The following is a 27,799-nucleotide window of genomic DNA, read 5'->3' as shown; positions in this document are numbered from 1 at the left end:
GCTTTCAAAAATTGCTTCTGATAAGATGAAAAGATGGCCATAACGTAAGGTAGTAAAAAAGAAAGATTACCAATTGATCAATCAGATTAAGTTTCACTTTCAGATTGGATTTTGAAAGTTTTTCGTCAAATCATTATTACGAAAGGCTCCAAAGCAAAAACAACTTCCAGCGTTTTTTCAACTACAAAATCATAAAATTCAGACTAAGAAAAGTTTTGGTTTCTTTAAATTTGGGTTCTAAAAACTTTTTCATTCCGTTGTGCTTCGATTTCTTATCACTTCTATATACAGATTTTCAATACAGGTTTTTGAGCTCCCGATACAGATTTACAGATTTTTCTTCTGAAAAATGCAGATTTAAATGTGGCAACCCTGGCGGTGGCTGGTGGTTTTTCTTTTCTCGGTCGCGGTTTGTACAAACGCATTTTCATCGTTTTTTATTATTTTGTTCCGTATCCAGCGTGTAGCGTATAGTTTTCGGAAAGCAAAATTGAGGGCTTCTTCGCGCAATGTGAAAAATCAGGTGTTCGAAGAAAAAAGTAAGGACCCGCATAGTGAAAACGAGTTCAAAAGGAAAATTTTCGATGGGGCACTTTGTTCATCAAAAAAAGGAGGTTCAATTGAAGACAATGTTGGAAGAAATGTAGCAGAATTTTGCGTGCGAGTGAATGAAACGGAAATATTTGTGTCGAGTTTTGCTGTCAAAAAAAGAACATCATCGCACACTCGGTGGTCTCGCGTTTGCCAAAAGAAGGAAAATTCCGGACGATTTTTTCTTTTTTTCGATCTCATAGCGAGGTGATCCGCGAATTGTCGGAATAAAATCGTAAAATTGCGATTTTGAGTGGTTTTATTTTTGTTTGCTTTTTAGTTTGACTATTACTGGTCTGGAGTGGAAGTTGGATTGCATAAGTGAAAGCGGAAGAAACTGGTGAGAGAATTTTTTTTCGGTGAATATACGTGCTTCCTGTTTGCTGAGTTTTTGTGGTGTTCGGAATCCTGAGGGCGCAGCGCACACGTCGAAACAGCAGAAATTGAGGAACTCGGTGCGGAAGGCAAAAGATGAACGCAAAATCTGACACCAATCGGCATGTACTAACAATTCAGGCGAAAAAGAAGCGTCATAAGACAGCGAAGAGGAAGGCTAAACAACAGGCACAGCAGGCAGCAGCACAAGCCGCAGCGGCAGCTCACCAGCAACAGGGCCAGGTGTCATCTCCCGATAATGAGATGAATCCGGTTCCGGCGAATGACAATCAGCAGTATTCGAGCTTTACAAGTAGCAACAAAAAGAATAGTAGCTCCAACGAATCGATTGACGAACGTGATGAGGACCGATTACTGGACGATGCCGGTGGGTACAGCAGTGACGAGCGAGAAGGTGAACAGGAGTGTCGTGAAGATTATTGCCGTGGAGGGTATCATCCCGTCAAACTGGGCGATTTATTCCTGCAGCGGTATCACGTCATTAGGAAACTCGGGTGGGGTCACTTTTCGACCGTCTGGCTTAGCTGGGATTTAGAAGAAAAGCGTTACGTAGCATTGAAGATTGTTAAATCAGCGCAGCATTTTACCGATACGGCCAAGGATGAGATACAGATATTGAAATCGATACGGAACGCTGATCCGGAAGATCCAAAGCGGAACAAAACTGTCCAGCTGTTGAATGACTTCCGAATAACCGGTGTCAATGGTACCCACATCTGTATGGTTTTTGAAGTTCTGGGTCACAATTTGTTAAAACTAATTCTGAAAAGCAACTATCGTGGAATTCCATTGTCTAACGTGAAATCCATTATTCGGCAAGTGCTGGAAGGGTTGGACTATTTGCACTCGAAATGTAAGGTGATACACACAGATATCAAGCCGGAAAATGTGCTGCTGTGTGTGGACGAGAGCTACATACGAAAATTGGCCTGCGAAGCAACGGAAATGCATACGATGGGTTGCCGCTTGCCGTACTCCTTGATTTCAGCTGCTCCGCCGCAGTTCCAGGAGCAACCGCTCAGTCAGAATATGAGTAAAACCAAGAAGAAGCGTTTGAAGAGGAAAGCGAAAATGCAGACGGAGTTGATACGACAGCAAATGGAGCATATTCAGCAGCAGGAATTTGGCACCACGACTGCACTGGAAAACGGTGAAACCGAGTTGATATCAGCTAAGGACATGGACCAAGAACATCACGATTGCGAATCTCCCATTGCCTCTCCGGAAACGCCACGGTTATTCAACGGTGACCGTTCCGGTAGCCCGACCGGATCTTCCGGTGACGAGGATGAAACCCCTGCCAAATCTGCAGCCTCAGCAACAGCAGTAAAATCGTCCGCTACTTCCCCCAATTCGTCCAGTCCGGATCAGTCGACTTCCAACAACAACGACGATTCAGTGCTGAAAAAAGCTTCATCATCCTCCCTGCCAACTGCCTCATCGTCACAGGCAATCGGGTCTGAGAGTAAACTGGACATCAGCGAGTCGATGCGGAAGATCCTTTCCAGGGTAAAAGAGCGCAAAGATCCGGCATTTGAGGTGTGTGATGTGGAAGTCAAAATCGCCGACTTGGGAAATGCATGCTGGGTGGACAAACATTTCACCGAGGACATCCAAACACGCCAGTATCGTTCGTTGGAGGTTATCATCGGTTCCGGCTACAACACGTCGGCCGACATCTGGAGCACAGCCTGTATGGCATTCGAGATGGCCACCGGGGACTATCTGTTCGAGCCGCACTCGGGAGACAATTACTGTCGGGATGATGACCACATTGCCCATATCATCGAACTGCTGGGACCAATACCGAAGCGGATCGCCCTGTCCGGTCGGATGTCCAACCATGCGTTTAACTCGAAGGGCGAACTACGGAATATTTCCGGTCTAAAACCGTGGGGTCTGGTCGATGTGCTGCGCGAAAAATACGAATGGAGCTTGGAGGATGCGATTGAGTTCAGTGATTTCCTTAGCCCCATGTTGAATTACGATCCGAAATCGAGGGCTACGGCAGCCGAGTGTCTGAAGCACTCCTGGTTAAAGCATTGAGTTGTTCGCGAAAATGCTTTGGAATTCCGGCTAACTAGTTTTGTGTTGCGAGTGTTGCGAGTGTATGTGTGAATCATAGCGGAAAATTGTTAAACGATTGCAATTGCTGAAAAAGGAAAAATGTAAAATGAGCCAGAAGAAAATTTCTAATAGTGACAAAAGAGCCATAAATGATATTGCAAGTACTGGACAAACCGAAAGGATACACATGCAAAAGTGAACGAAGTGGATTGCGGTAGGAGAAAAGGATAGGAGCAGCGAGCGAGGACGTACTGCGGATGAGGAGATACAGTAGACGAACGGTAAGTTTTCATTTTACACCACGAGCTTTTGTTCGTTTTTTTTTTGTTTTATTTCTTGTTTTCCATTTCTTCTTTCGTCTTAGCACTGATGAGTTCAGTTGGTGGCGGAAGTTACTGTCGTTGGGGAAATGTTTCGCTGGCTGACTGAATCTGTTAAGTATTCTAGTTTTTCGTGGTATACTTCGGACATTTTTCTTTTGTTTCTGCTCTACGTACCACGAAGTATTTCTGTGCTAGTTTGTGCCGGCGAATGGCACAAGTCGCAAATAGTAGTAGACTAGACAAAGAACAGACACTGAATTGCCAGGGACGAGGGTTGAAAATGTTGCGCTTTGCGGGAGGGGGAATGTAAAGATGTAAATTTATGAACGGAATCTTCAATAAAGGAAAAAATCAAATCTGTTAAGAATAATTATTTCAAATATTATGCTCTTATTAGAAAGATAACGTTCACGACTTGTAAATACGAACTACGTTAGGAAATTTTAGCGTGAAAACGCGTGCTCGCGTAAAACAGACAAAACCAAAAAAAAGACTTTTGATTCACCTAGTTGTGTATGGAGCCTTTCTCATTAACATTTCACGAGAGATCGATGCAATCGAGACGGCTAAAGTTGTAGTGAATTTTTAGGGTCATTAAATAGCCAGGACTACAAGTTCTCATAATTTTACAATGTGTTTCGAAAATTTCGTACTTTTTTATATCGTCAGCGTTATTATGAAGGTTAGACATTTTTATCTTTCACTATCCTGTCTTCACCTCAGCACCGTATACAACAAAAATCACACACCGGTAACAGACATTCGTGCCTGTGTCGATTGAAAACTTGTAACTGTTGGTTTACATTTTCTTCATCACGTGTAAGAAATCGAACACCTACACACAGCGTGCTTTGCTCGAAAAGGCGTTGTTGTGTTTTCTTTCTCCGTACCACCGTTTGTACGTACCGGTACACTTTATACGATTGTTTGACATTTTAGACACTCATCACAGGTGTTATGTGTGGCATCAGAAGACCATGAATTTAAGTTTGTAAAAATCGTCCAAGCCATCGCTGAGGAAAATGAGTAAGTAATTCGAAATTGGAATTTTTACACTAATCACTCTGTCATTCCGGAACCGGAAGTCGTAATGGGTCAATATGAAATTCAGGAATTTTCTAAAAAAAACAATAAGAACTTTTATTAGAATCTAAGTTTGTGAAAATCTATTCAGCCATCTCCGAGAAAAGTTGGTGCACTGATTTTCATTTTTTTTGCACATGGTGGAAGCTTCCAGGGCCGCATTTACGAAATCTTGCCCCAGGGCACACAAAAATGTAAAAGCGGCGCCAACTTGAAAAACCTGTTTTAATCCACCTAGTGGTGTAATGATGCCTTTCTCATATCAATCATACTATCATATATAATACCGTGGTATTTTTCAAAACAATTTTCTTCGATTCTTAAAAGAATAATCTAAATCAGTTTGTTTGACCGTCTACTGATAAAAACTATCAATTGGAGAAGATTTGAGGTCGACTTAGAAAACTTTTTACGGTTTTTCGTCCCTTTCAGTGATGGTAAAAATTTTTTAACACACTACCCTATATTTCCGGATCCGGAAGTCGGATCCGGATGAAATTCAGGAAATACGTACGGGACCACAGGACCTTTCATTTGAACCTAAGTTTGTGAAAATCGGTCGCGCCATCTATGAGAAAAGTTGGAACATATATTTTCATTTTTTTGCACATTTTACCCCATAACTCCGGAACCGGAAGTCGGATCCAAATAATATTTAGGAATTTTTCATGAGACCACAAGATCTTTCATTTGAATCTAAGTTTATAAAAATCGGTTCAGCCATCTCCGAGAAAAGTTAGTGCAAAAAAAACGTTACACGCACACATATGCACACACAGACATTTTGCGTACTCGACGAACTGAGTCGAACGGTATATGACACTCGGCCCCCCGGGCCTCTGTTCAAAAGTCGGTTTTCACAATGATTGCATAACCTTTCTATATGAGCAAGGCAAAAAGTGCAGTAATATTCAATCGAATATTAGATATAGATTAGAAATATTAGAAAAATGAAATTCAAAACCATTGACGCTAGGCTTTGGATGATGAGCTAAAGGGCGCGTACACCCGCTTAGTGGTTGGGGGTTGAAGTCAATTTACACTTCTTACAAGGTAAAGAATTTGAACACAGTCAGAACATACCGAGATCGATCGTTTGCTTATGAATGTGAAAAATTAAAGTTGTTATGTTCCCTGGATCGATCACGGAGTGAATATGAATAATAGTGCTTGAAATGGACTATGGGTCATGAAGTGGTTTCAAGCATACTTATGACTAGAATTGGTCACCAATTTGAATTAACTTGATGCAGTTGGGGTGAATATTAATATATCACATTCGTCCTGAGATGGTGAATTCTCTTCGGAAAGGAGGATTATTATTATGAGGAATAAGAGTAAATTGACATCTTGTGAACCGTTAAGGAATTTTCAAACCTTTATCCGGTTCGGTGCCGGTACTGATGTTATGACACATTTCAATGATGACGAAGTTGATTCGGACAGGTGTGAATACACTTTTAGATCGAGGAAGGTTTGATTTTCTCCAAATTTGACACAGATGACCTCTCCTAACTGAATGTGTCAGATGTGTGTTTCTGGATTAGTACGGTTCACGTGGACCATTTCATCCAATAACATCTAGCATTGCTATGCGAAATGCATGTGATTCTTGTTACAGACTGCAATGTTGTCGATTGTAGAATACATTGTAATTTCCCTTACCACAATGCCTTGTTTTTTTTCCTCACTCCAACTTCATCACTCTCAGCACTCTCTATGTTATAAAATCTCCCATGATTGCTAGAATGTATGTGTGCATAGATTACAATGTGTATTAAGGGACAAAACTCTTTGCAAGCGTATGAGTAATTCTTTTCCTAATTTTAATCAATAAATCTTCCATATGTTTGAAAAATAAACAAATCAATTCATTCAGCTTAGAATTTCAATTCAAGAAAAGCGAGAATCTTAGCGTAAAACTCTTCCGTTTTCATGAAAACTGCTTGAGAAAAATTATTTCAGCTTCAGCTTACTTCCACTAACACATTTGATTAGCAACGTACACATTCCTATATGCAGGGTGGCAAGTGACTGGAAAAATCATGATTTTTCTGATTAAACAAATAAAAAGTTAGAGGCAAGGGGTTGGGGTCCACTAGGAGATTGATAGTACCTATTAGCTCTCTCCGGACAGTACCAGCCTAGATGCCGTGTGGAATCCGGCGGAAAAAAATGAACCAAGAATAGATCCACTGGGTTTCTGCTTCCATGTCGTAAAAAGCGACAATTGCAGGAGTTTCTTTTTCCTTTCAGTTATCAGATATTTTCAATATTTCACTTCTGATGACTCTATTTTACTAAATTATGTCTTCATTCAACCTATCAATTTCCGTCTAGCTACGGAGAAAAGTTTTATTTAGAATGTTTTCTTTTTCCATGTTATTGATTGTCTTTCAGGATTATAAAATGAATGATAAAAATCAACTATTGCACAAATTCGTTGATATTACAAAGTTAATGACAGAGATAACATATATCGGTATATTGAATACATAGTAAAAAAACATTTGATATTAATATTTCAAACAATAAATTAATATTTTTCTCGGTAGCCGGCTGCCCAGATCAACCAATATAACCATTTAATAATTTTAATAAATAATTAAAATAAAAAAGCGGAAATAATACAGAATCAAGACGCGCGTGAAATCTGTTGACCTTTATTTGGTGATTTAAAATGATTTTACAACAACTGTTTAGGATCTGTCAATGCAATGAATCAACTATTTTGTCTAAATCCTATTCACTCGTTTATTTTGTATCACGTAATTTCATTTATAGAAAAATTGGGAAGTTTTTATTCTTTACGCGATAGTATTGCAAATTTTTCTTTAGTTTCCTCGAAAAAAAGTTGTGAATCAAGACTTCACGGGACTTCAATATAGGATACTGTAGAAACGTTCACTCGGGAAGTCAGTGAGTTTAGTGGTGCATCCGAGCATCTTGAAACCGGAACCGGATTGAGTCGCGCGCGAAACCAATACTGAATTTTTTACTAACAAATATCCTTCTCCCGTGACACTTGTGGAGTGCGCAGTAGTATATACGGCCTCTAGTAACAACAAGTGTTGGACTAACATCCCTTCCTATTGCTTAGACGATCTACGTTCGGGTCTGGCCGGCGCCGGTACTGATCGATGAATTCTGGGATCACCAGAAGATGTACATTGAAGGATGATTTACCAGTCCCAGGTCGGATCATCTAGAAACTCCCTGTACAATTTCAGCTAATCCCGATCAGTAACGGAGTAGCAACCAGGGGTGGTCGCTCAAGCTCAAGCTCAAGCTTAAACAAATAAAAAGTTAGAGGCAATACTCCATTTTGTGTTTAAGTGAGAAGTTCAGTAAAAGTTTTGAAACATCGTATTGTCCCACACAGGTTTTATGGTACACAATCCATTGGAGATAGGGCCAACATCCTATGTTTCGTTCAACAATTGTAAGGGTTTGGCAGCAATTTTCAATGGATCAGAAAGCATTTCTTAGTTGTTATCAACAACAGCACATCGGCTGGATTTCTGTTAAATTTCAGAATAAGTCTTCATGATTTGAGTGGGCTAATGATTGTCCTAATTTCATCATAATTTGTCTCAGTAATGTCATCTTGAGACAATACTTGTGTTGTAATCTTGGTATTGATTTCAATAGGACTCACAAAATTTAATAAGCTTTCGACTTTGATCTTGTCCACCGTTTGCAATGAGTATTTGATTTCCTTTTTTGAGAGCTGAAATTGGTTTCAGAGAGTTTGTGAAAAATCTTAGAAAAGTTTAGAAGATGGTTTGAATTGTTCAGTGAATGTTGAATGTTTAATTCATATTAAACATCATTACCTATGGATTTCATAGTACGATTTACAAGAATGCGGGTGTTGATGTCGACGAAGAATCAAACTTAGATCATCTCAGTCACTAGAGACATAGATTGTTGTTGTTTTTCCAAAGCGACAAGAGTCCATTTCAAGAATTTCAGAAGAATTTTTTTCTGTTTCGCCAAGATTCAATTTTCAATCATATCGTGTATGTTGTTAGATGAAATCGGGATGAGAATTGTTTCTTGTTCATTTTTAACCTTAGATATACTTTTTTTAGGCTATACTAGGCTAAAATAGTATTGGAACATACTAGAGATGGGCAATCCGTTCACGAACAGTTCAACGAGTTATTTCTTCTCGAAGAGTGAGTGAATTTTAGTTCTTTATTTAAGAATGATAGTTCTCTATATAGAAATAAAAAAAATCGAATTCTTAGAGGATGTATACAAGTTAGTTGCGTTTTTCGGAATGTTTGCTGGTTTGAAAATTTTTATACGTATAAAAAGATAATGATAGTTGGTAGAAATACATGCAAAAAGTACTCACTATTATTGAATCTGTAGCTTTCATATTATTTTCGAAGAAACATACAAAGTTTCAGAAGAACGAAACCAAAAAGGTTGAAACCGGGATAAAATAAATGATATATAAAAAAGAAGAACGAAAGAACGGTTCAATAGCACTAATTTTTTCGGTAGAACTATTAAGTTTTGAGCGATTCTTTGTAATGAACGGTTTTGCCCATCTCTAGAATACTCTCCTAGTTTGAATCCTTAGAGTCTTAAGAACTACTGATTTTGCAGAAAGCCTTAACAAGACTTATTTAGTGGTAGTCTTGCAAAAGACTGAATAGTTCGGATAATAACAATTTCAATTTTAGTTATAAGACTTTAAATTTAATTCCTAATTATTTGGCTTTCAAATGACTGATGGTATTTCTGGCTACCTAGAAAACACTAACAATAATCGAATTTGGGGTAAAAGCTGCACTTAAGAGAATTATTGGAAAGAGCATTAAGTCTGAATAAAATGTTAATGCTGTGTTGCTTCGTGAAATGCAAGACTTATCACTTTTATCATATCCGCTGGCCAGCTATGTTTCTTGTTTTAATCTTACTGTTAGCTCGAATTAATTTGAAATAGTCAAAAAGATTGAGTTTTTATCTTGAAGAGATAGTACATACGAATAACATTAGTAGCAAAGTAACAGACGTAATAAAGATAGAATACATTGAGCTGGGTGGTTCTAAAGATGAATATTTGGGAAAATTGTGGAAGAGGGTTTTAAACTTCATTCCAAGGATTGTTTAAATCTTAAATCTTATTAAGCAAATCTTCATACTTAAACAAAACCGTTTTGAATGTCTTGTGGCTCAGCGTTTCAAAAACGTTACATACATACACTATTTCTGATCTTTACGAACTGATTCAAATGGTAGGGTAAGGGCTCCCTATTTCATCTCATTTGTAAGGACGTCGCCTTCAAACCCCGATTTAGCCACTAAAATCACTGTAACTATTTCATATTACTGCTTCATTCGCCTTGCTCCACGTTGAAAATTGATTCACATTTCTTGAAAATTCAACTAATATTTATAAAACAGCTAAAAACACTAATTATGTTTTCACTACTCTGCTCCTAATTTCATCTCAATGGATTTTTATCCATCCTATCGTTGATCTTTTATTCATCCTATAAATTAGCAATGGCGACAGCAATCAAAACAAAATATTCCACTATTACACTCTCACTCATGCGTATGCGGCTCCCAGATGGCTGACTAAACGCTGCCAGCTGGAAAAATATGGCTTGCACACATTCTGGTGACCGACTGCCTTACCGCTGCCAGATATACAACTCAAACGATACAACCGTACCCACCAGGATTTTTCCACATTATTATTATTGGTAAAAAAAATTACTCGTTGAATTATCTAATTAATGGGGCAATGACTTACAGAGATCTAAAGAACTATCTTTTAACATCATTTTTTTAGTGAAAACAGATAGAACAGATATAGACTTTCTATGCAAAGTAATACATATTTTCTATGAAAATACCTGGCATCTCTGTGCACAGCCGATGAAACACACACACACTTCACAGCGTTATGTTGGCGTATAGCGGAATGAAACTAGTGCTACTAGATTTGCCACAATCGTTATTTCATTAGTATTTAACACGCTCTTTCTGGTAATATTCGAAGCCAAAACAGTTTTATTTAAATATTAATATCAATAATATAATTAAACTAATGTCACGGATACCAAAAACATACTTTTTGATAATAATTTGAAGAAGAAAAACAATTTATTTTTTGTAACAATACAGGGTCCGGCACTCGAAGTGTAACCAATTAAAAAGGCCATAAATTCAGTTTGGGAAATTACTTTTACTTAATTCAAAGTACAAAATGTGTAAAAATAATATAAAATTCAGAATCAATTCACTTTTGCTCGATATGACCACCTTTTGCCTTGACTTGATGACTTGAGAGAGCGAAGGAGTTGCTTCGTTTGGCCGAAAGCGGTCAATTTCCGAACATTGTATTTTCTGACGAGAAATTTTTTTCAATTGAGCAATTCGTAAACTCTCAAAACGATAGGGTTTACTTGACCGACCGTTCATACGAGAATTTGAGTCATCGATTGGCCACCAGGAGGCAGCACCCGCAACAGATAATGGTTTGGGCCGCTGTAACCGTAGATGGGCGCTCTCCAATCGTTTTCATCGAGCCCTGCGTCAAGGTAAATGCGACATATTATCGGGAAAGTATTCTGGAGGTTGCTTTGAAGCCGTAGGCAGACAAACATTTCGGTGGCAGACCATGGACGTTTCAGCAGGACTCGGCACCGTCTCACAAAGCTCGAGTGAACCAAGAATGGCTGAAAAACAACGTTCCGAACTTCATCACGTCCACACAATGTCTCTCGAATTCACCAGATGCGAATCCAATGGATTATTCTCTTTGGGCCATTTTGGAGAGCAAAGTTCGAACTAAAAGATACACTAGTCTCGAGGCGCTGAAAAAAAGTTATTGTCCGCGAGTGGGCCAAAATATTTGCAAGTCACATTCAGCCAAACGAAGCAACTCCTTCGCTCTCTCAAGTCATCAAGTCAAGGCAAAAGGTGGTCATATCGAGCAAAAGTGAATTGATTCTGAATTTTGTATTATTTTTACACATTTTGTATTTTGAATTAAGTAAAAGTAATTTTCCAAACTGAATTTATGACCTTTTTAATTGGTTACACTTCGAGTGCCGGACCCTGTATGAGATAACTTGGCAACTTTGCGAAACCAAATGAGATGAAAACAAAGCGCAATCAAGTGAACTAAGTGAAAAACTTTCATCTCATTTTTTTGAAGACTTTTATTGCTTGTCGGGTAATTTTTGAAGTTTTTAATCATTAACTAAACAAGTGGCAAGTGAACATAACTAATTATGAAGTCATCCAGCATTCAATGGTAGTGTAATTGTGCGAAATAGTGATCATGTTTTGAGACGAATCGATTAGTAGATAATCAGAAACATGACGAACTGTAAATCTTGAGACGAAAATGTGTCCTAAATTGAAAAGTGAGTTTATTTTATATGAAAAAAAACGATCACCGAAGAATTTAAAACCATTTCTTTCAATTGGAAAGTGTGACAATAGCTTTTCAAATCATTTTAAAACATTTCACAGTTTGCTTCCGGTTGGTTGTAAAATATTATTCATGTTCAAAGTAATGAGGTGAAGGGATGAGATGGAAATAGGAGCTCAGATGAAATAGGGAGCCGTTGCCCTATATGACACTCAGCCCTCCGGGCCTTGGTTTCAAAATCGGGTTTCGCAGTGATTGCAAAACTTTTCTATATGAGAAAGCGAAGAACGACTTCTTCCCATTGTTATGTGCACTTGGCATAATGAATATTTCCTATTTCTAAAACGAGATACCCAAAAGATACTTTATTTCTCAACTCTCGATGTTCTTTTGGATATGGGATTTCTAGAAATATTTAAAAAAATACTGAAAATAGGCGATTTGAGCCTATTCTAAAAACCCGGAATTTTTTGTCTCGCGCACCTGGAAAACCAGGAAAAAACCGGGAAATTGAAATCGGCAATTCACTTGCCACCCTGAATATGGATTTTCTCTTGAATAAATTATTGCGAAATAAAGATTTTCGTACCTTCTATCAGTAATAGCGCAAAATAGGAACCTTGAATTCAACACGCGAAATGCAGTGGATGTAGAAGGTTTTCGTAAAATTGTTTATTTTTCCAGAAAACTGCTTTAGTTTTGTTTACTTTGTGTAGCACAATCTAATATAAATGCATTGAAGCAGTGTTGCTAACTTTTTTTATTAGGGAATTAAAATCTGCAATAATAAAATGTAAGCAATTTTTCATCAAACGTTGGTGAAAAATTGATCAGAACTGATTTTTCATCCAAAAAGTCAGGCCTAACATTTATTTGAGAATAAATTATTGCTAAAAAGGATTGATTGAAACTCAATTGTTCCAGCTACTTTGATAAACTGGTTGCACTGCATATATGAATACATAGACCTATGACATTCGTACCAAATAAAATGTACGTAATACACAAATTACCAACACAAGTTAACTCTTGATCCTTAACTCAATATTTTTGTTTCCCCTGTCCTTTGGCGTGGACGTGAACAACATCGTCCATAGTTTGTACACCTAGTAGTTTAGTTGCATGTTAAATGTAGCTCTGTCGTAGATTGCATTGTAGAATGCTTGGTACTTTCTCTGATATTCGTTACTTTCACTCAGTTCCTAATGCTACACATCATCATTCAATCATCATTCATGTCATACTATGGGGATGCTAAAAAATATGCTCATACTATGGGGATGCAGATTAAAAAAGTTAGTGTTAGTAGACCAACCATTTCGATATTATGTCTTGATAATTAAAGAAATAATCGCTTCAGACATAAGACTATATAGGGAAGCATCGCCAAGAGCGAAGCCTGTTGCGAATTCTCCGAAGCAAGCATGGCTTTTGTCGTATCAAACCACGCTTTTCACACGATTCAATCAGTGCCATCAAGGAGAAATGGATATCAACTCAGCAACAAAAATAACGAAATATTGTAACCTATTATGAGAGTAATCAATTCGAATCATGGACTCGATTTTCTGCGATAATTGTCAACTTGCAATTCTCTCTTGATAAATTCCACACAGCGTCGATCATTGAAAAAGTGTATCTATTTGAAAAGTGCCGTGAAATACTCCCAGTATGAGGTGGAGAGAAAAATGTAGAATAGTTCTCTCACGGTTCATACATTTGAGAGGCAGCGAGTTTATGTAGCATCATCTACCAGATTGACAATGTTGATTACAATGCAGAGAAATATCAGCCACTCTCTACCAAATTATCAGCAATAACCAACACTACTACGAAGCTTCATCAACAAAGCCATTAAAACACAGAAGCAGTTGGTAGGATAACAAAATAATTATACAAACGATACAAACGCATGACCCAATGATTGACTGGTTACCGGGTGAAGCACATTTCCTGCCCAAGTGACAAGTTCTCTGATAAACTTACAATAGAAGATACTCGTTTGATTCGGAGTGGTCCAGTTTCAAGCTGACTAAAGTGCTGAAGATACCGAAATCACGTGGTCTTTCGATCAGAGATGTGGCCAGACGGTATCTCCACAGACTAACAGACATGACAGTATGAGTAAATTCTTATATAAAATAATTTTTCGTGATGCACTAGCTCCACCTATATTGTACTGCGCGAACTATTTACTATCTGTACACCCCTTGTGTTATGTAAAAGTTTTTTTACTAGTTGGTTTCCCCTCGTTTGTCAACACCGATCAGCTGCTTGCAGGGATGCCTGATTTCATCAAAATATTTGAAAATGAATCGTCACAATAAATTATTGGATTACGTTGATAATATATTTAACTTTTTCGCGATGTTTGAAGGTAACCATTTATTTGACTCAACGTTGTTCATCTAGACTATTTTTTATTGTTTTGGTAGTTTTCACCCGAAATTAAGTGGCGGCAGACCAGAAGCAAGTAAATATTGTAACAAAACGGGTTCGATTTTGAATTGCGTTGGAGGATGAGAAGTAGGCACAATTATGTATATAGTTTTGGCAATATGTATTAAATCTGTATCCTGCATGAAATTCGCATGGACGTATACAAATTAATACATTACAGGTAATTCTGTATGAATGGCAACTCTGTTGGTAAATGAAAAAAATAAACACAGTCTAGATGACAGACAGGATGTTTTTGATAGGGTAACGTGGCGCCATCATGACACATGTGAGTACTGTCCCAAATAAAGGAATATTCGAAATGACCGTTAAAATGATTGAAGAATCTAATTTGAGTGTCCTGTCTGTTAGTTTGTGGTATCTCGTCAACTTTCAAACAGGGAGGAATACGATTCTTTCAAAGCCAATGAGTATCCAAACCGCCACGTGAAGCAGAATTCCGCGACCAAAAAGCGTACGACAGTGTTTTGATGGAACACAAGAGTTGCACTTTGATCGATGACGAAACATACATCAAACTCGATTTAAAGCAAAAATGGGAATGAGCGGAGAAGATTATTATTTGTGATTGGCGATGAAGGTCATGATTAGGCAAGCGATTTGCAGTTGTGGTCTGAAAACGGAACAATTTGTCACATCCTCGATGATGACATTCCAAGTCTACACTGACCAGCCGTTTTGCCATTTATTTGTAAGCATAGGGTCCAGGGCATCTAATGGTACGATTTGGCCAGCTGCCACTACTCCGAGCTAGTTCTAGAGTAGTATGCTGCCAACAAGATCAATTTTATCCTCAAATTAATGAATCCTCCGAATTGCATAGAATTTTGACCAACCGAATAAATACGATGCGTTTCTGTTTTAAAAATTTACCGCATAAATATGAAATGCGTCATCAGACACATGTGAGTGTCATAACATTTGAATTTTAAGTGTGGACATCTTGATATCTCATACTTTAAACATAAGACTAAAGTGTGTAATTTTATGATACAGAAAAATGTCATAACATATCAGTTTGAAGTGTCTCTGTATTGATGTGCGTATGTTCACGCAATAATCTTAATATTCGCTGAAAATTGCGGCAACTTTAAAAAGGTTTAAAAAAATGGGTGCTAGAATCTTTGGGCAACTATTTCAATACGACTTGGAGCTCGAGTTTGAACTACATATTTTAGAGATTGTAGACAGTAAGTATATTCATAAGTTTGGTTTTCAAGCGGTTAGTGGAATGAAACAGTATATTCAAATTATATAAATGATAAACCCTGAATTTTTTACCATCAAATGACGCTATGCCGGTGCTGATGAGCTCCATCGAGTGGTAACTTTGAAATTTTAATAGAAGTACTGTAAAGCAACCATGCATGATATTTTTTTAAACTTATTGTAGGTATTTTTGGGAGTACCAATTTATTTTTAGTAAGCCTTTACTTAAATACTGTCCCAGAAAGTATGGACGCAATCAAAAACCGCTGCCATTTCGCAATGGTTCAGAATCTGTCAATTTTTATGGCTGCGTCCTGTTGTTTACACTCTTCTCTAACCACTTGTGCAGTTGTTTATTCGTTTTCATTAGTTTGTTTCGGAATGCGTGAACTTTCAGCAGAACAACGTCGAAAAATTGTGTGATTCGAAGCCACAAGGAATCTGTTTTCTTCTGGCCAGATCTTGCTTCTTGCCACTACTCGAAATCAACGGTAGAATGGTATATTACCAAAAATGTCACTTTCGTCTCAAAAGACATGAATCCAAATTGCCAACAACTTCGACCAATTGAGGAATTTTGGGCATTAACGAAGGCACGTCTGAGGAAACATGTCTCGGCAGCCGAAACCATTCAACAGTTCGAAAAAGATTGTATAAAATTGTCAAAACTTGTCGACAAGAAGTCTGTACGGAATTCAATGAGGAACGTTCGCAAAACGGTGCGCCAGCTAGTCTACAATAGCTAAGTAGCAAATGTTGAGAATAATATTCTGTTGTTGTAGTCTAATATTATCAGTATATCGAATAAAATTTGAATATCTAACACTTGTGAAGTATTTACAGCGAAATCAAAGTGCGTCCATACTTTCTGAGACAGTCTTTAGTAATAAGCCTTCGATAACTGTTATTTTGTATCTGTTAAATAATTATAATTCGTTGATATGAAAAGATAGGGAGGCTTTATGCCTGTTGGAGAGAGACTTCGAATAAAACTTTGAAGTCTACCAAAATGAGCTCGTCCGCAAGATGTGGTATTCATAATTCTATTATGTCATAGTAACGATTGAAATATTTTTATCGTATTCAATGTCATCATTTATAAATTTGAAACTAAAGACAAACATTAAAAAAGAATTAAATCTGACTTCTCTTTATTTGTATGTAATTTCTCCGGTACCCATTGGAGAGATATTTTATTTCACCAGGCCGGGGAGAAAAATGATCAATGGAAACATAATAATTGGAAAATAAAGTTCAAGAAAAGCTATAATTTACAGTTTAGACCAACTGTAATGTTTGTCGTCAGACGTTTTTTTATCTTCGTTTTCTCTAACCTACTTTCCTTTCTTTTTGTTCTCTATCCATAGGAATATCTGCAAAATACACCCACTGTTGCAACAAAGCGCCCAAGCCTGCAGGAAACAAAACAGAATACACCATATTGACAAAAATTAGTAGCTATAAAAAATAACGGCAAAATTTTCAACTAAACAAAATTCAGAATACAGACAGATGATAATAAAAGGAAGGTAAAATCACCAAACTGAATAAAAAAACTAGACATTTTATATCGATTATATCGCAAGGAATAGAAAAGGAATCATTGATGATAGACACAAAGAGAGAATTCCGGTTAGTACTTTTACTGCTATTACAGTGGACGAAATTAGTTCGGATGGTTGAATCTATACGACTTTGTGCTACTTTCATGACTGTAATCGTGGAGTGAAATTCCAGCCCACCTCCATCAGAAGGAATATGTCATCCTGTTCCGATAGTTAAAAGGCCTAGAGCTGGTCGGATGGAAAAGAAGGTAGGCAGTCGTGTGTGATTCAATACCGGGCCCGAATCAGATGCCCTTAGATCAGGGAAAAGGGTAAACAATCGAGGATGGGATCGGGAAGGATGGATTGCGTTAAAAAACGTTGAAGGATGAACGACCAATTTTTCTCTCTTCGTCGTTTTCTGTCGTTTCAGCTCTTGCTAGCGGCCGTAGTTCCGGCTGTCCGGGGTAACTTGTTTTCCTGATCGTAGTTTTCTTGTGGCTCCTAGAGAAAGGAAAAGCAGGCGAACGTGCAGTACTTTATTTGTGGGGAGAGGTTCGCTTCTCGCAGGGAAATGCCAAGGGATCTGAGACGTTGAAATGTCATTATCAAACAAAGTAACAATAACTTCAGTAAGTTATAGTAGATAGCTGGATGAGACGATTAAAGTTAGAGTTAGAGGAAATTGTGAGGACAAAAAAAACTGTGTAACCATACTGTTAATAGACAACATAATAAGATAGAAGGCGTGTAAACTATGTCACACACAGGCACTTTTTAAAGGATTAAAATTACTAGAAGGGAATCAGCAAGCATTAGTAGCATAACATTACATTCGTACATAGAGCAAAATATACACCTTCGTACCCATTTACTCATTCGATACATTGAAAAACCAAATACATACGCACGAATAGAAGGAAATAGTCACAAGAAACGCAAACGTTGCTTACTTTATGGCACGGTGTCAATAGCGGTAGATTTTTTCGTGATCCAATTGTATTTCGTGCGACAAGATAAGATATTTTGCAGTCGAAAATTGTGCTGTTTTTTAAGTTAACTAGATTGTCTCGGAAAGCTACGAATGACTGCTGACTTCTTACATCGCCTGTCGCTGTAGTATTCCTACAATACCGTAAAGGTCCGTTGCTTTAAATCTCGAGTGTCGCGTTGCTTTAATTGAGGCATTGTGTGCATTGTTAGTCAAAATGTTTACCGTATAGATTTTCACAACATGTGCATCCACTAAAGCCTATACCTTTAACGTAGATGCGTTGCTGTGGCAATGAATATGATTTAAGACAAGGTTTCTACCATGATTCCATTTCGAACCAGGTAAGTGGGAGTTTTTGAGAGGCAATTTTCATGATCCATAATAGACTCTTCGGAAGGCCATATTCTTCTTTTAATCTTTGTTGAGGATCAGGTGATTGGATTCAGTCTCAAATAAATTAATTGTCGATGCTTTCGGTTACTCTTAAATGTCAATTTACTCTTAAATGTAATCGAATTGGCTATTGATTGCAAGAGCTAACATAAGTACATAACTTCTTTTGAGCTTTCGAGAACCATTTTCCAAATAAGATAATTTTGTTCACTAAAACTGTATTGACAATCTTGTGTCCAAATTGGTAGATACAGATAGCTGAAAAAAAAACGATAAAACATATCCATAATGACAGGGCTTGAATGTGCAACTTTCTTTTCAATTTGTGAAAATGCTCCGACCTTGAGCTACTTAAAGCAATTCAATGAAACAACGCGTACCGTACATGTAAGCTGTGTGCGCTCGAGTATAGTTCTAATTATATTACTTACTGCTGACTGATCTTCTATTTACAAATTACACTTTCAGAAGACAGAATAATTCTTTATTATCCTTACCCAACACCGACTTACTGACTAGCTGACGTAAGGTTTTGCCACGCAGCCTGCCTGGGTCCAATTTCTAACCTCGACCACTAAATCAGTTTTTTGTTGTTGTCTCGAGAGGCAAATGATCGCAAGGCACAACTCTACAAACAACCAGGGGTACGTACCACTCGAGCCAATTTGCTCTGATTGCAATTGTCATCGACCTTCTACTACTGAGGTTGCAATTTTTCAGCTACCAAAGGTATGTTAATTCTTCAACTTACTTCATTGTTGAATTTGTCATAATATTCTTTTTATGCCTTAGTTTAATTCTAAAATTTGAGACTACAATTTTTATATGAGAACCTTTTTTCATCTATCTGGCAATTTGTGAAGTCAAACGATTCTTTTTATTTTTTTATTTAAAAGATATTTTATTCAGGCCTATTTGCGTACAAGCTTTACGTGGCCGATTTAGCTGAGTTTTCAGATAATTTTTTTTGTATTGGATCTCGTTGTCACCCTTTTTCTAGGGGGAGAGGAGCTTCCATTTTCCTCCTGCGAGGGGGCAGTTTGTTCGTGGTTCGTCTCGTCATCCGTTGCCGTGGTATTGTTGTTGATTTCGTTGCTAGTTGCTGTAGATGCGCCTTGTTGTACATTGTTTGCAGTTGCTGGTTGGTTAGATGGTAAGCTGTTAATTGCAGCTAGTGTACTTTGTTCTATAGGTGATACGTTGGATGGTTTCGTTGAAGGGGATGCTTCACTGTTGTTGGTGACTGTCACAGGTGTACTGGGGTTGCTTGGGGTTGGTGTGAAGGAAGCACCGTTGTCCTTTGGTGTAGTTGTCTCCTTGTTCAGTTTATCACTTGGCTTTCCGTAGTTAACAGCTTTTTGTAAATATTGACATGTAGTCATCTGATTGTCATAGGTAACAAGTGATTTGCACGGGATTCTTGTATTCTGACCGAAAGTCACATAAGAAGGTATAGGCCTCCTCAAGCGCATGCGTAACAAACGTACGCCATTTAGAATACCGGGGAAAAAATTCTTCCATTTTTCTTTTTCGATAGAGAGAATCTCTCCGTATTGGGACATGGTTTTGCGAATATAAGGATCGATGACGCTTGAGGGAAGATCATGCACACGCATTTCTATAGCACTATCTTCCATATATACTGGAATGTTGTATTTGATATTTCCATGCTCCACATAGTGCACATTATTATTGTCTTTAACGAATTGAATTGCATCCAACTCTTTATAGAACTGGATATAAACAACATTATTGGTCTTATTGCATTGAAGTAAATGCACACGTTTAATGTCAAAATGCATTTGCTCCTTAAGCAAACCTTCAAGTTCTCGTATCGAAGGTCGAATTTTGCACTGTCTGAAGTCAACAATAATTGTATTCTTTCGCACCGGCGGTAGCTTTTGTTCGTTTGGTTCACTCATTTCGAGATCGTTCTATTGTTCACTATACAATACTGTACTTGGTTTCTTCTGTCCCGAACGTAAGCGGTTTTGGTTTATCGACTGACTTGGATGAGATGTGAAACCGAACTGTCAAACGATTCTTGTCTTTTGAGTCTAAGATTGTATCGGAACCAATGTTTAAATCACTCGACTGATGGGAAGCTTATTCCGATTGTTCTGCAATGACCGTACGGGTAGTCATTGGATGGCACCAATTCTAGATCATAAGGCGGTTGGGCGGAATTTTCCATCCACTTTTAGCCGAGTAGTTTTTAATCGAAACCGCAAGATAAAAATTACGCAATTGTGCCAACTCAATTCGCAGACAATTCTGATCCCACTAAATGCAGATGATGGCTAACGTTGATAGCGACACTTACAAGTCAATATTTAAAATTTTGACCACACTATTGATAGTGTGATAGTAAAAGATCGTGTGCATTTGAATGGGATTAATGTATTGATAAAGGATTGACAATAATATTGCCTCGTGTAAAGCCCGCTAATATTTCTCATTACTGTCATTAAGACAGACTCAATGATTCTGATGCGTTTATATCCTGCTTACTCGTGTATCAGGTTTTGCACGAACAAGCATCGACAAAGAGGAAAGCGCACTTCTTCTCAGTGTCGAATAGACAGCATTTGAGTGTGTGCTTGTGGTTAAAGCAGCTGGCGCGAGTGAAACACATTCTCTTCGCATGAATCGCTCTCACGCGCTCTCGTCTAAATACACCCAAGTGACCACTGGCGCGTGATGGTGAGCGAACACTTATGTGAACTTCAATTAATAGAGAGTAGATCTGGCCTTGCTATGAAAAATTTGCAAGGAAAACCGAAAATTTAACGATAAATTGTTTTATTTTGCTGATTTTGCGTGCCCACGTTTCTTCTACGAAAACCATACACTAGAGTGCTCACCGGCGTGAAAATATCTGCGTCCACGTCAGAGAATTTGAGAGCTCTTCTCTAGCACTTTGGTACGATTCAGTGCTAGAGGTAAAAGAAAATAAACACGCGCACTCATGATGTGTACACAATTTATACAACAGTGGTGCATATATGTAAAAGAGAAGAGCTCTCGTTGAAGTTGTCAGTGCGAGGGGAGAAATTTTGCTTGCTCTTCGTTACACAGAGGAGATGGACATCTCTGAACATGACATAAACTCACAAAAATGAACAAAATGAATCAATTTTGACACCTATCAGTGAACGATTTGTTTTAGTCTTTGTTAAGACGTAGAGCCGTTTTGAGCTAGTTTTAATATGATCAGTATCTAACGGGGAAACAGATTGGAAAACCGACATGTGAACACAATGATATAATGAAAACCGCGAAATTGTTACCGCAGAGACGGGACTCGAACCCGTAGCTAACTCCTAACCGGGGAAATTGTTTTACCAATTAAACTACCCTGCATATGAAAACACATGAAGAGAAAGTCCAATTTTCGCGGTTTTCATTATATCATTGTGTTCACATGTCGGTTTTCCAATCTGTTTCCCCGTTAGATACTGATCATATTAAAACTAGCTCAAGACGGCTCTACGTCTTAACAAAGACTAAAACAAATCGTTGAAGGTCAATAAAAGGTTTGTCTACCTTTACCATTGTGTTTGAGATCACACAATCGTCACTGCTGCTACCACACACTAGTGTAGATCCATAAAATCGATGGATCTATCGTGTGTTACCTCGTAAATAGCGAAATAGACAAAAACAAAAGTCTCGAATCAGTATCGTGCGGCAAGAACAGATGGGTAGAAATAGACTCGTGATCATTGTATGTGTTTCTGTTGAATTTGTTTCAGTCGATACGGGACTGTAAGTGAATATCGTGGTGGCTAAGTAGAGTAGAGTAGAGTCCAATCAATTGGACTTTCTCTTCATGTCTTTTCATATGCAGGGTAGTTTAATTGGTAAAACAATTTCCCCGGTTAGGAGTTAGCTACGGGTTCAAGTCCCGTCTCTGCGGTAACATTTTCGCGGTTTTAATTATATCGTTGTGTTCACATGCCGGTTTTTCAATCTGTTTCCCCGTTAGATGCTGATCATATTAAAAGCTATCAGTGGTTTGTTTATGTGTTCAATGAGGTTTCTATGAACGGCGACCCCAGTGAAAAATGGATGGCCAATACGTTTTCTGATGAAAAGAGCGATTCACACGTGGCATCAGGCGACTTCTGCATTTGTGGTTGGAAATGAGCTGTCAGGAAGCCTAATTCAGCTGTTTTTCAAAGAAGGGCGAATCTAACATTGACAGCAAATGGAGAAAAACGTCTATGAATGTTTCGACTTTGGTTTCAAATCCTATTTAGAAATTTTCGTGTATTCTCAGATCAATTTTTGATTAGACGATGAACTGTTGGTTCATCTTTAAAAGGCATGCAAATTTTACCACTTTCCTTCTATATCTACTGAATAAAAGAAGTTTCGCCCTTTTTCGATTTGTTTACTTTTATGCTTCCTGTGTGAATTTTGAAGTTACACCCTTGCGTATTTTTTCGTGAAATTGGTTGGTTTCCGCGACTAAGACAAATCTGCGGGTAATTTTATCGTCTCATTTACTATTTCCAGTAGTAAAAGATTCGGAAACCATCTAAAACAAAGAAAATAAATAGTTTCGCCCTTCCTTACTAGCGGTTGAAGTATCGCCCTGTTTGTTGGCATGGAACACGGAGGGCGAAACTTACGTAAACAAATGGGATGACAGTTTCGCCCTTTATAGTTCTTTGTATTACAAATATTGAGATTTTTGTAGAATCCGAACTTTTATGCAAAATTGTAGGATTTTGAAGCATTTATTGGTAGGTGAGAGAAACTCGATTTGTTTATTTTTGTAAGACTCGCCCATCTTTGAAAAACAGCTGAATTGCGTTTTACAAACAGTACTGCTGAACTGTCAAAATGTGTTCATTCGATTGAGGGTTTGTTGACATTTCCAATAACACGTATTCGAATTAGAATGAACATGTAATCAAACCACCGTAGGCTGTCGAATGATGTTCATACAACGAATTTTGTAAGGTTATGTCATGTTCGTGTAGAATATATTTTGGCTTTTTACCGTCACTTCTAACCCTAATTTATCATATTCTCACAAGGCAACATAAGGTTTAACATAAGACAGACATAAGAAAAAATCCATGGAGGCAGTACAGGTAAACTGTCAAAGATGAACGTTTGTTCATTTTAGACGTCACACTGAAAATACTAACAACACGTATTCGAATTGGAAAAATCATGACGCCGTAAGCTGTCAAATGATATTCATTCTGCGAATTTTCAGTAAATTTCATGAAAACTCTTATTGAGTACACAACATGATTTTCTTAATGTAATTGGAAACATTTTGCTGACTGTCAGTGGTCAGTACAGTAAAAGTTTTATTTATCAAATGATTGTTAAATTTGATCGCAGCAACGAGCTGTTAAAATTAATCGACTTGTTCATTACTTAATACCGATTCTTTAAATACTTGACTACTAAAAAAATGTCGTTTTTGATATCGATTAGATAACACATCATTTAATAAGTCGTATGACTAATGACTTACTAAGAAAAACACATTTCTTTGTCAAAGATCGAATTTATTCTTCACAATCATTCCAACGGTTCTCTAACTTCTCGATGCCGTGTTCGTAGAAGGATATGTCCTTTACCTCAAATTTGGCTTCGAACAACCAGTAATCACTGGGGGCCTGATCTGGACTATACGGTGGATGAGGAAGTAACTCGAACCATCGACTTGAGAAACGGTGCATAGTCTTGGTGAAATAATGTTTTTTTTTTCTTTGGAATATGAGATCGTTTTTGATTGATTTTTGCATTCAAACGATCTATCAACGCTAAGTAGTATTTGCTATTGATTGTTTTTCCTTTCTCAAGACAGTCGCTGAAGATTATACCATGAGTATCCTAAAACACTGAAATCATAGCCTTCCCTACTAACTGTTGTGTCTTTGCAGTCCACTCAGATGATAATTGTTTTGATTCCAGACTGACGTGATGGATCCATGTTTCATTCAATGTCACATATCGCCGCAAACAAAAATCTGATATACTTTTAAACATTGCCAATCACTGCTCTGAATCCTCAACACGTTGTGGATTAGTTTTTTTTTATGTTTTGTTGTTGAGTAACCACCTCAGTTATACGACCAGAACGTGCACCGCAAAGCAAAGTCATCGTATTGTATTCCTTTTGTGGAATTTGGCCATTCTGTTGTAACAGACTTCGCAACAGATTCTTAGCGTACTGATACGATCCTACTTCCACTAAGAATCCTTCCAGGTTGGGACTCGAACATACGACAACTGGTTTGTATGACCAGCGCCGTATGCATTGAGCCGCCAACCCGGGTCAGCAAACCAATAACAAATGTTTCTTTTCGATGGAGCACAGTCCGAATAATACTCTTGAAGCCATTGTTGATCTTGTGCAGTATTTTTTTCATCAAGAAGTAATGAGAAATTATCATCCGGTTAAAATGAATCATATCAAATGGTCCGATTTGTTTGCTTCATTTTAACCGGCAACTTACAGTAAAAATATCTAAAGTTCAGCACTTAATTCAGTTCAGTGCTTTAGGTATGGAACGCGTCGATGCGAAGCTCGTACCGAAAGAACTGATTTTTTTTTACAATGATTGTGACTGAATTACTGGCCAAACACGAAACGAAAGTCATCACTCAGCCACCGTACTGGTCAGATTTGGCCTCCTGTAACTTTTTCCTATTTTCAAAACTAAAATATCCACTCTGAGGAACGCGCCATGACTGAAGGAACTGAAGGCCATTCCTATGGCAAGTGTATGGAAAATTGAATTGACTTGTGAAATGCCTGTATTGGTTCAAAAGCAACCTATTTTGAGGTTGCCTATTATTAAAGAAACGTACTAAAATTTTAGAAAAATGTTTTTTTAAATTATTCCGGGTCAATTTTGATCATATGCATATGATTATCACTGTGATGGCATAACTTTTTTAATATGAGGAAGGCAAAACAATTTTCTAGCAAAATTATCTTGTGAGTTTGGTTTTACCGAAGTACATAAAATGAAATTATTTGACGATTTTTGCAACCAAAATTGAAAAACCGACAAAGTTGACATAAATTATTCAAAATTGTTTTATTCTAAACATTCGAAGATTAAATATCCTTACATCTAAGCGAAGCTGAGTTAGCATAATATTTATAAAATTTATTTATAAAGAAACACACAATGATAGCAAAACATTTCTTTATGAGAACCAAACAAAAATTTTGTCAAGCGCTCTCGTTGCTATCCCGTAAATTAAGGATGGCGATGGTTCACTATTTCAGCCCTTGTCCAATGATTCGTCGTCATCGTTGTTGCTCGATACATCGTTATGAGGGTTTCCTGTATTATTACCGAATAGGTTGTTCTTCCAGGCTTTGGATTCGTTGTTAGATGAAGAAGGCGTACTTATTGTACATTAGATGCAGATGACGGTTGCATTGATGAATTGTTGCTCTGCCTCAAACGTACTTGGGTTGTTTAGAACCGGAGTAAAGGAGATACTTCCTTTTCGATGGAAAGAATCTCTCCGTAATGGTTTCATCGAGAGCTTCTATGGACAAATCATGTACACGGACTATATATAGAACCTACTTTTTTATATTGATGGTAACTAAATTCTAGGTATATAATACCGATGTTCTGAAAAGGAATACAATACGTTTTGATAGTTGCAGTATTACATCCCAGTTTTTGTTCGGGTGTTAAGTATTCCACATAGAGAGGACCTGGAGAAAATTTTCTTCTGAATAAGTAGTTGAGTAGTCTTAGTGGCAAACTAATCGCTGTACCGATGCACATTTTTCACTGTAATGCCATAATAGAAAAAAAGAATAAAATCTATGTATTCCCTTTCCCTTGCTATGATATTCGAATCAAAAATCCATCAACTGTCATAGTCATCATATCCCTCGTAACCCCACAACGTGAAACATTCAGTCATTTCTTTTCCGTGCTGACCTACATAATGAACACCACCAAAATCTACCGAGGCATTTTGACATTGTGCCAAACCAGAACGTTATTGTGAAACCAAAAGGATCTGAGGCAAACCGTGATCTAACAAAAAAAAAGAATACGGTGCCGAAACAAGAGCACAGCAGTTATGCATGCAGACGCAGGTGTCCCTGTATATGTGTTTCTATAGCACACAACAAATCTACCAACCAAACAACCAACTAACCAACTAAACAAGGCCAGGCACAGTGAAACAAAGGTAGCACAGGGTGAGCGCGAAAGGGGCTTCAATGTCACTATGATTTTCTTTCAGCTTTTATGATTTTTCTCTGTTTATTCGTACATAAATTGTTGGTTATTTGATAGAACGATTACTCGATCTAAAATATTATAGCTAGTACACACATATACTGTTAGTAACGTCATCAGCCCTGCTGCTACCTTGGTACTTAGTTATGAAAGGGATAGCAGGATCTTTTTTCAGGATGAGATTTTATACACAAAAAAAACACATTTTGGTAACGAAAGAGAACGCAATCGAACGCGGGCGGTATTCATTGATTGTTTATAGGTACGGGCCAGCGCGCAGATGGGTTGTAGTTGAACCCCCCGAACAGGCAACGACAGTGAGTGCGCTATTCAAATGGACCCCGTAGAGTTACATACCCAAAATGGATAAACAAAACCCAGTGGAAGTAATAGAATGTTATATCGATTATACATACCTAGAAGTAGAGCAACAAAGCCAGAGCCAGAATGAGGTGTTTTTGTTTCTTACTGTTTAAATTATTTATTTTGAACAATGGAGACTTGATGAGCAAGAAAGTTGTAATGATAAGTATATAAATAATTAAATTAAAAAAAAAAAACAAATGGAAACCACTCTGTAGAGAAGTAGTGATCAACCTAGTAATAAATGATTATCAATAAAATTTTGGATTCATTTGTCGAAAGCTTATCACATTTTCTCCAGATGTCAGGGGCATAAATTTTCACCTATGGGCTTTTTTTACTTACTACAGTCATTTCCGTTTGGCGTTTTCATATCACCGATATTTTATTCAACAATTCAGTCTGTTTTCTGAAAAGGTATGACAATTTATTCTATGGTACATTCGAGGTGAGTAAAACGAATATCACATTTACTTTAATCGTAACAATTTTTTTGTTAGAACAAATCTGGTAAGTCTAAAATATCACATACCAAATGTAAATTATGATTCGAGATGATTTCAAAAACGTTTGAATACTAATGGAAGCAACTATACAGAAATGATATTAAAAGCAGCAATTTAAATCCCACTCTTATCTGCCAGACAGCACCCCTTACCAGAGTTAATAGAAGTAATTTTCATTGACTCAAAATAGACGAAAATGACGAGAAATTAATG

General features: G+C 37.5%; 1 protein-coding gene across 2 annotated transcripts; it reads left to right on the top strand.

Annotated features, from left to right (window-relative positions):
* Positions 1 to 377: 377 nt before the first annotated feature.
* Positions 378 to 27,340, top strand: LOC131439423 (SRSF protein kinase 3-like). 2 transcript variants are annotated; one of them, XM_058610411.1, is made up of 3 exons: positions 378 to 539; positions 872 to 3,335; positions 16,902 to 27,340. In XM_058610411.1, exon 2 carries the CDS (start codon positions 1,063 to 1,065, stop codon positions 3,031 to 3,033), a length of 1,971 nt encoding a protein of 656 aa, XP_058466394.1. In that variant the 5' UTR covers positions 378 to 539; positions 872 to 1,062; the 3' UTR covers positions 3,034 to 3,335; positions 16,902 to 27,340. The 2 variants fall into 2 exon arrangements, with proteins under 2 accessions (XP_058466394.1, XP_058466395.1); XM_058610412.1 differs by having other exon boundaries at positions 378 to 3,335; positions 16,902 to 17,347; positions 17,512 to 27,340.
* Positions 27,341 to 27,799: the final 459 nt, after the last annotated feature.

This window comes from Malaya genurostris, chromosome 3 (genome assembly GCF_030247185.1).
Source record: "Malaya genurostris strain Urasoe2022 chromosome 3, Malgen_1.1, whole genome shotgun sequence".
Lineage (NCBI taxonomy): Eukaryota > Metazoa > Arthropoda > Insecta > Diptera > Culicidae > Malaya > Malaya genurostris.
This window is presented reverse-complemented; position numbering and strand designations above follow the sequence as displayed.